Source organism: Danio aesculapii, chromosome 1 (assembly GCF_903798145.1).
Source record: "Danio aesculapii chromosome 1, fDanAes4.1, whole genome shotgun sequence".
Classification (NCBI taxonomy): Eukaryota; Metazoa; Chordata; class Actinopteri; order Cypriniformes; family Danionidae; genus Danio; species Danio aesculapii.
Window position 1 is genome coordinate 6,640,887 of NC_079435.1, and position 10,351 is coordinate 6,651,237.

At 34.4% G+C, this 10,351-nt stretch overlaps 1 protein-coding gene across 1 annotated transcript; it reads left to right on the top strand.

Annotated features, from left to right (window-relative positions):
- The first annotated feature begins 164 nt into the window (after positions 1–164).
- Positions 165–6,127, top strand: LOC130224307 (TAF5-like RNA polymerase II p300/CBP-associated factor-associated factor 65 kDa subunit 5L). Its single transcript, XM_056456466.1, has 4 exons — positions 165–335; positions 2,776–2,917; positions 3,497–3,601; positions 6,123–6,127. Exons 1-4 carry the CDS (start codon positions 165–167, stop codon positions 6,125–6,127), a joined length of 423 nt encoding a protein of 140 aa, XP_056312441.1.
- The last annotated feature ends 4,224 nt before the right edge of the window (positions 6,128–10,351 follow it).

Here is a 10,351-nt window from a genome sequence, read left to right on the forward strand (position 1 = left end):
TAGGATTAATGGTAGTTCTCAACAGCAATATATACGAAAATGTATTTCCAATGCATGTATAAAAACAAATAAACAGTAAACAAACACTTTAAAAGTAAGTGTTTTAGTAAAGTCAACTTCCCTGGGGAAGATGCTGCGCGTTGTTGATTCTGTCAATGCGCTAGATGGCGCAGTGCAGCACCTGCAAGTCTCAGCGCGCCGTCAGTGGAAGCGCCGAAGAAAAAAATCGCTCGACACATGGAGCTGCGCTGGAGAAGAGAAGCGGTCAGTCTCACAGCCTCTTTCATGGCGTAAAACAGCACTTTTCTCCAGGACAGGCATTCACGGATTATGCAGTAGGTGTTTTAACATCTTTGCTAAACTATGAGGAGCTGTAAACCGGAATAGATTTAGTGTATTTGTGTTCAGAAATCTGGAAACGTGATGATGGTCGAGGGCCGCGCAGCTGCAGGAGTCTCTTGAGTAGCCTTGATTTATTCAATTAGTTTAATTAAGGTTATCTTAAGATTCTCGTGAATTGATTTGTGTTCTGGCTTTTCACCCTCCATTGCTTTGTTGCATTGCACAAAATCTAACCTGCTACTAAGGCTGTATCTCCAAACTCTAAACGAGTTCCCTAAGTAGGCAGCATTAATTGAACAACGTCAGATGTTGAATGCGGACGCGAAAGTTTGATTCATTACGCGAAAATCAACGGGGTATTTCACCCAAAAAATAAAAAAATCCTCACCAGTTACTCACATTAAAGTGATACTAAACTTTGATAATTGTCTTTTCTTCACAAAACAAGATATTTCAATTCAATTCACCTTTATTTGTATAGCGCTTATACAATGTAGATTGTGTCAAAGCAGCTTTGAACATTTCTGGGGGTAAAAACAGACATTTACATTCGTCGTAGGAACAAAAATAGCAGATACGTCTAAGTTTGTATTTTTATAGTTATATTTTAAATAAGAGATTGTAAATAAGAGATCACCCATCAAGTGCGTACATCGAGTAAGCAAAAACCACACAAGCATATGAGTAAAAAATCTCAAAGTATACTCTAAAAATAGATATATATATATAGAGCTTAAACATATTGAGGTAAAGTTGGCTTTATATTGACACATTCATTTGTTTTTGAACCGTGACAACTTGCGTCAAGGTCACTATATTGTTTAGCATGCTACTTTGAATATTGCATGTAAACGCATGTAATTGTGATGTCAGAACAACAGTATCACCATTTACCTGACTATGAACAATGTTGTGCTTTGATACTCGTTGGCAGCTAATATAAGGATTCATACGGTTTTGGAAACCCAGGAAAAGTCATGGAATTTTTACATGCCATTTTCCAGGCCTGGAAAAACAGAAAAACCCACAAGGTTTTAGAAAAGTCATGGAAATTACATTTAGTCATTTAGCGGCTTAAGCTGCGGTCACACTTGAGCTTGTGCTTGCGAAATTCTGTCGTGCAGCGCTGTGAAAAGGGGCAGGGTTAAACAATATGATTAGACAATTGAGCGATTGCTCCATATTGTAAATTTCTTATTTTATATGATCTTCTATTGGTCTCACACATTCACCTGATGTGATTTCACAGGTAAGATTTCACCAAGCTTGAACTTACGAATGCAGTGAAATGCGAAACACGTGCTAGCGTTTCTGGTCTGCCGCATTAGCATGCCTATAAATGGAAGTCTATTGAGTGAAAAGTGCAGTGTGATCACGGCTTTACAATAGAAGTAGGTTTACCTACTATTACAAGTTTAACAAACTATTAACATCATCTAAAATTAGTTTGACAAATATCTGTATACTGGAATGGAGGTTAGTTGTTTTTAATTTTCTTTTCTTGGCCAAAAACATGCTCTCACATCATTAGTGCTGTGTAAGCATCGTCTATTTTACATAGATATTAAAATAAATGGAAACTATTGCGTGTTTTATGAAATGCTGTAATAAATTTTAACGTTTCTTATGATTTACTACGTATATTTAGACATTACATGAAACATTGGGTCATGAAAATTGATTTGAAAGTCCTGGAAAAGTCATGGAATTTTGTAGTAAAAATGTGTATGAACCCTGTAATGTGAAATCCCTGTTCAGCATTTGCAAAGAAGACTGTTCTGATTGTAATATTAAGAAGAAAGTCTGAATTTGCGAGTATAAAACCAATTTTACCTCAATTTGAGTAATGTCAGAGCTTGTGTGCCGACTCAACCATTTGATTCACTATGCCAAAATTACTGCGGTAATTCACCCAAAATAAACATTTCCTCACCATTTACTCACATTCTAGTGACACTAAACTTTTATTAATTTTTTTTCTTGTTCACAAAGCAAGATATTCTGAAGATTTCTGCTGTAAAAAAAGACATTTGCGTTTGTAGTAGGAACAAAAAATACTATGAAATCATCATTATTATTACGATAAGTCAATTTTTTAATTGTGTGCAGAATTTTCACAGCTTTATTGCAAATGATATAAGAGATCTCCCATTGAGGGCGCACATCCAGTTAGCAAACACCACACAAGAATATAATCCATAAAAACTCAACGCAGGCACACCACAGCTCTGAAAATAGCAAAATTCTCACCTCAGGTTTGACCTCAGACATCCCTAGAAAACGCCCCTTCATCATACCTCTGGGAAAATAGTAACACTTGTAGGTTTTCTAAAAATGAATCAAATATTCAAGCTATATTCCCCTGTTATGATACTTAGATGATTTGCTTCTACAGATGCTTGATGTTTAGTGTGTATTCTGTGTGTTCTTGAGGAGATGAAGCGTGTCCGCACGGAGCAGATACAGTATGCGGTGACGCAGTACCTGAAGAGGAGACAGTATATCGACACTGATGGATCACTGAAAGGAGCAAAACTCTCCCAAACCGCTGAGGAGATGGCGGCCAGTCTGACAGGTGAATAAACCAAATTATTATATTTGACCTCCTGTAAATTTTTTTTATTATTTCCCAGATGATTTACCAGAGCAAGGAATTTTTCACAGTATTTCCTATAATTTTTTTTTCTGGAAAAACTCTTATTTGTTTTATTTATTTTGGCTGGAATAAAATTATTTTTTAAACCATTTTAAGGTCAACATTATTAGCCCCCTTACGCAATATCATTTTTCCATTGTCTACACAACAAACCATCATTATACAATGACTTTCGTAACACTAACCTGCCTAATTAACCTATTTAAGCCTTTAAATGTCACTTTAAGCTGTATAGAAGTGTCTTGAAAAATATCTAGTCAAATATTATTTACTGTCATCAGGCAAAGATAAAGAAATCAGTTATTAGAAATGAGTTATTAAAACTATTATGTTTCTAAATCTGTTGAAGAAAATCTTTCTGTTAAACAGAACATATGAAAATATAAAAGAATTAAAATTTTACCGGAGGACTAATAATTCTGACTTCAAATGTAACCGTAAATGATAACAAAAGCAATGCTAATCTCGACTGTTTCCCTGTGTTTCTGACCTGTGCAGTTCAGACCGAGTCGAGTTGTGCCAATGTGGTGTCTGCAGCCCCGTGTCAGGCGGACCCTCAGCAGTATGAGAACCAGTTCTCCAGGCTACGCTCCTTCCTGCAGGGTGAGAGACCGGATCCTCACACACACCCGGGATGCACGATATTTAATATTCAGATGAGAAATGATGTTAACAATATTTGTAATATTTATATTATATTAAAATGTAAATTCAACATTAAATATTTAAATTGTAATTAATATTATTTAAAATTAAATTCATAAAATAAATATTAAAATATGAATGTTGCATTTATTTAGTTATTCAAAGAGTTTGATTACTCTAGTTCAGACTATATGAAAGTAATTAAGTTAGCCTACTGCATTACTCAGACATTTTAATGTGTACGTTTAGTTAGCGGAATATGTCATATACTATAATCTACATTTAATTTTAATAAAAATAAGAGAATAGTTGTTATTATTGCTAATATGATTTTGTTTGCATTTAGAACATCATCAAATAGCTTAATCAAGTTGTCAACAGCTGTAAACTGTATACTAACATAATCTCACTACTGCTTAATGACAAAATAAGTGATAAACAAACACTTGGATGTTTTTGTGATCCTTATAGTACTGATTAATACATAATATATAACTAATATTACAGTTATTATAATTAAAAAAATGCCGATAGTTCAAGCAAAAACAAAAATTCTGCTATTATTTACTCACCTTTAAGTTGTTCTCAGCCTTTATACATTTAATTTTTCTGCTCAACTCAAGTCAAAACAGGACATTTTGCTACCAGATTAATTATAGGAGTATTTCACATTTCAGGTATAAGCTATCCCTTTAAGATTTACCGAGAAAAGTTTACTCTAACATCAGATCAGCGCATTAAAGTGAATAAAAACAGAACAAGCAGTTTGTAAACCACTTAGCATTAAATATTCCCATTGACATCATCATAAATGTTCATAAATGGCTATCCTTGTTAACACTGCGTCCGCTTCTCATTCAAATTCATTAATGCGGGTGCGCGTTCCCGCGGCTGCGCGCTCTTACCTGCGTCTGCTCGTGCTCGTGAGTCCTGAAGTAAAGCAGAAGTGCTCCCGCTACACACAGTGACCTGCTCAAACCTTCATCACATATATACACACACCCGTCCTCTGCTTTTACTGCACTTCGGACAACCATTAAGGAATGTCAATGCATTCAAACGGAATTCCTGCCGATCCTCGTCCATATTTGGGTGTCGGTGGGTCGAGTTCCGGGCGCGCGGGACGCTCCATACATGGCGCGGCAGACCCCAAAGCACAGCGGGCGGTGCAGGCCCGTGTAAGGGAGTCCGGGGCCACTAGTGGACACAGGATGTCCTTCGCACTGGATGTCTGTGGACTGCATCTCAATATAAGGGCATGACAGTGGGTGGGTTATGATTGTTTACCATTAAAAACACAACTTCTTTGCTGGAAGATTAGTATAGTAGTTTTAATTTTAACTAGCGTGTCAAAAATAATCACGCATTCAAAATAAAAGCTTGTATTTACATGTATTCATCTATAATTTACATGTAGGCTTATAATATATGTATACTGTAGTGTTTAGTCTTTAGTTAAAATAGTATATGAAGAGTTCAGAGGCAAAAACCTCTGAGTCCCGTCTGAAATTTCCATAGAAAATGAACAGTTTTTCAGCCTCCTTCGTTTATGTTGAGTTATTTCACTTTAAAGACCAGGAAAAGGACGTATTTTTGCCATAAAATTGATATTACTGAACAAACACACATGAGCCTGATGAAAATGCTCATTTTAGAGTAAAATTTAAGATGGCATTTAGAGGTTTTTTCATCTAAACTCTTCACATATATACTGCAACAAATTATATGATCAATTAGACCTCACAGCATAGGTCATTGTAACTTATTAAACTGAGTTAATCATGATCTTACTTAATTTTATAAGTTACACAAGCTGTTTTAAGTCAGTTTAACATAAAATAAGTTCAATGGAGTCATAAGGTTAATTGATTCAGCTTAAAAATTTAAGGCAACCAGGATTATTTTACAGTGTACACACACACACGCACGCAAACACACACACTCACGCACGCGCACACACACACACACACACACACAATCATACATCAGTAGGTTATTATTTATATGGCTTGTTTTGGTCAGTGTCATATAAAAAAGTGTAGTGCTTTTTGTAAAAAAAAAAACTGGGTAAAATCAGGTAAACCATGCAGGACACTTCTAGCCAATAAACAGCATGAATTATTGTGGGGTGTGGATAGTCTGTTGGATAGCAGTTTCTTCCTCTTTCTTAGAAAGCTACAGATGCAGAAGTATTATCCTTTAAAAGAGGATGAAGGAAAATATCATATTGAAAAATAATCCTGCTTGAGTGCTTTGTTGAACTTAACTTTTACTCAAAGATCGTTCACCCCTAAACTCTTTTCCCTTTTCTTGTTTCAAACCTTTAAGTTAATTTTTTTCTCCTAAACACACAAAAAGATATTTAGAAAAATGTTAGAAACCTGTAAATGTTGATTTGCATAGTATTTCTTTCCTACTGTTTAATCAATGGTTACAGGTTTTCAGCTTTCCTCAAAATATCTTCTTTTGTGTCCGGCAGAATAAAGAAATGTATAAAGGTTTTTGGAAATACGTGATGATGAGTAAACAACGAGTACATTTTCATTTTCCCTTTTACACAGCCACCATATTAGGCCTTCAAAAGGAGAACGCCAATGTATTTCCTTGTTCATAATCGTGCATTATCTAATAATACTTCACTGTAAAATATAGGTCCATAAATTAGCAGCTTTCTGTGTTTTGGGATTCGTGTTTTTAGTTTTCCCTGATTATAAATGCTTTTGTTTTGCATTGTGAGACGTTCATCTTTCTTCCAACAACCTTTAAGCTAGTTTTAATAGTTTAAAGTGATATATTGTCTGGGTTGCAAAAAAGCCTTGTAATAAACTGCCAGTACATTTTCTGATATTTTACAGACTTAATTCTCCATATATCAGGGTGTTCGCAGGGTCCTAATTTCCTAAAACTACATTTTAGGCCTTAAAAAGTGTTAAATTTACTGAAATATTGTGTTGTAGGTCTTAAATTATTTTAAACAGGTCTTGATTGTCCTATGAAAAGCTACTCATTCAGGCCGAAATCATCCAATCACCAACAATCCATCTCAATAGAACTTTTAACAAATAGTTTTTAACTCTATTTACCAATATAGTTATCTTCTTTACAATAACATTCGTTTAAAAGTAATTTATTTATGGTGAGGACACTGACCTGGAGAGACTTTTTAAGGAAATGTTGTTAATATTTTGTTATGTTATCCTTTGATGAGGATAGTAAAAATCTTTTCCTTTTCCATTAGAAAACAATCCTTACAGAGTTTATCCCTGAATAAGTCTTAAATTACATTGATAATGGTCTTAAGATCTTAAATTTGACTTTATGAAAGCTGCAGAAACCCTGATATATGATTTATTATACATTATATTATTTAAAACTACTAAAAGTTCATAATAAAAGTCACTTTGGTAAACCGTAGAGTTGAAATTTCAACATTAAAAGGCAACAGAGCAGATCAACATCCCATAATGCAATTAACAACCATAAATAAACAGAAAACACTGTTAATTACCAGATGTTTTACAGTGTACATTATAAAATCATAGCAAACACTTCACTAATGACCAACAATATAAGAGCCACTCATCATTAAGCCTCCCAAGCTTTTAATGAGCAGGAACAGGATATTACAATGACAATCTTGACCCTTCAGGCATCTCTGATATATGTTTGATGCCAAGGTCTAGCCAAGTGGCACGAACAACCCAGTGTCACATTTCCCCCTCCTCCGGTTGCCGTCAGTTTATTTAGCGTCTTCTGGGATTGCAGCGGCTCCTGCCCCATATAGGGTGTCCGAGGACCCCCTTAAAGTTCACTAATTTTACCCTCCCTCCCCTATTTTTAGGAGACGTTTGTTTCTCTCTCAGTTCAGCTGCTCCTCATACCAGCTGCTGGAGGGGAAACAACAGATGAGTGTCAAAACAAAAGGCTAACAATTCACACTCTTTACTACTGCTGCATTACCTGCCTATTATTATTAGATTTAGTGGTTAGTAGCACTTATAAAGTAGCATCTTATTTTACATTCCTAATCCAACACCTAAACCCAACTAATAACTATTAATAAGCAGGTAATTAGTAGTTTATTAAGCTCTTAATTAAGGGTTTGTTGATTATGTGAATTGTACATTAAAATAAAGTGTGACCCACAAAAGAAAGCCCTGCACATACATTGGCTTCTTAAAGGGATAGTTCTCCTAAAATAAAACATTTTGTCATTATTAACTCATCCTCCACTTGTTTTCAACAGAAAAAAAAAATCCATTCAAACAGGTTTGGAACAAAAGAAGATATTTTGAAGAATGTTGGAAACCGGTAACCATTGACTTCCAGTGTTTTTTTTTTTCCTACTATGGATGTCAGTGGTTACCGGTTTCCAACATTCTTCAAAATATCTTCTTTTATGTTCAGCAGAAGATAGAAATTCATAAAGGTTTGGAAATCAAGTGAGTAAATATTATAAAGAATGAGTACATTTTCATTTTTGGGTGAACTGTTTCTTGAAGAGTGTTTGTATTTGACTGCGTTAGCCAGTGGAATCTGCTGCTCAAACCTTTGCATGATTGTAAAATTGATGAATTGGCATTTTGGTGACTTTTAGTGGGTGCATAAAGTTAGTTTGAGCATGGTTTGCGAACACTAACAAATATAATGTTTCGTTTTTAAGACTTACAAGCTACTTTGTGGAATGTTTTGCTTGAAAACTGCACATTCTTCTTTGAAATACTCACCTGAAACATTTCTTTACACAAAGAGATATTTAAAGGGATAGTTCACACAGAAAATGGAAATTCTGCCATCATTTACTTGTTCCAAACCTGTTTGAGTTTCCTTCTTATGTTGAACACAAACTAAATGTACTGAAGTATAATTAAAAGAAAAAAAAAATACTAAAATGTCAATAAGTCATCTTGTTAAAGCTGTAAAGCTGAGTTTTCAAGATCAAAAGTAAAGAGAGCAGAGATCGAACATCCCATAATGCAATTCACAACCGTAAATAAACAAAAACCTTGTAAAAACTCTGTAATTAGCAGTGTACATTATGAAATCATTGCAAACATATTATTACTGTCCAACAATAAAAGAAGAACCACTCATCATTAAGCCTCCCAAGTTTTTAATGAGCAGGAACAGGATATTACAATGATTACAATGACAGTCGTGACCCTTCCGCATCTCTGATATATGTTTGATGCCAAGGTCATCATGTACTCGTTCCAAACCTGTTTGAGTTTCTTTCTTTTGTTGAACACAAACTGAATGTACTGAAGTATAACTGAAAAAAAAACTGCTTATTATTTGTTCCCACTATTGAAGTCAATGGTTGTTTTTCCTGCATCTTCATTTGTGTTCAAACAGAAGAAAGAAAACTGGCAAACTGGCAACAGGAGGATAAACTGCTAATAGCAAAAATTATGCAGACATTGATTTGTAGTGTTTATTGTAATAAGGAAGATGAAAGTATTGTGTACTTATTTATGACTGTATTTATGCCAGATTATTTTGGTGTGGTTTGACGTTTTATGTGTAACAAATGTACCAAGACTGACTTGCAGCTCAAAGAAAAGGATCTTTATTTTTTAATGATGACTTTCATATTTAATATTTCAAATACTTTCAATACTTTCAAATATAATGATTTTCAATATTTGGTATACTGTGAAATTACTCATTATTTATGGAAAATGTTTTATTCGTAAGTGTAAACCGGCAAAAAACCTAGTTTTACTCATTTATAGACAGAAATGGCTTACTTCATACTTTAAAAGAGACAAGTGATATTAAAATGGGAAAAACTATATTAAGGCCTGAAACCTATTTTTTTTAATAATTTGTTATTATTTTACAACAATTGAAGATGGACTTGTCATGTCTTTTTCTCTTTCATTTTATTATTGTACTCTTTTTCTTTTCTGGTATTGCCCTTGTGTGTTATTGTTATACAAATTAAATCTTACCCTCGCAGTTTGACTTTTTTTCCCACAGTTGAAACTGAAAAATGTCATTTAATATAAAATGAAAATATTTATTTTACTCCAGGAAAAAACATTCACTCAAAGTCTAAATATTGTTTTTATACATATTAATTAATTTGATTATTGTTCATTTATTACTACACTGACGAATATTGTTAACTAATCTTCCAATGAAACCTTATTGTAAAATGTTTAAAGAAAATGCTAAATGGGACCATTTAAGTTTCAGATATATCTTTGGCAATAGTCATTGTATTGATCTTTTATGCCATACATCATTCAAATATTAAGTAGAAATAACTCATGAAGACATTTTGTAATGTTTCTATAGTAAACATTCATTTGTTCATTCAGGGGTCTCCACAGCGGAATGAACCACCAACTATTCCAGCATTGTTTTACACAGCGGATGCCCTTCCAGCTGCAACTCATTACTGGGAAACATCCATACACACTCATTTACACATACACTACGGCCAATTTAGTTCAATTCAATTCACCTATAGTGCATGTGTTTGGACTGTGGGGGAAACCGGAGCACCCGAAGTAACCCACACCAACAGGAGGAGAACATGCCAAACTCCACACAGAAATGCCAGCTGACCCAGCCGAGCTCGAACCAGCGACCTTCTTGCTGTGAGGTGACAGTGCTAACCACTGAGGCCACCCTATGGTAAATATATCAATGCTAAAATATAAGTGGAGGAGAAGTGACAGAATTAAAATTTTATTGAAA

Excerpts from the sequence above, each read along its gene's own strand:
- LOC130224307 (XM_056456466.1), top strand. The coding sequence starts at position 165 with ATGGCGCAGTGCAGCACCTGCAAGTCTCAGCGCGCCGTCAGTGGAAGC. Across the intron at positions 336-2,775 it reads AGGCATTCACGGATTATGCA|GAGATGAAGCGTGTCCGCAC; the intron begins GTAGGTGTTTTA and ends TGTGTTCTTGAG. Across the intron at positions 2,918-3,496 it reads GATGGCGGCCAGTCTGACAG|TTCAGACCGAGTCGAGTTGT; the intron begins GTGAATAAACCA and ends TGACCTGTGCAG.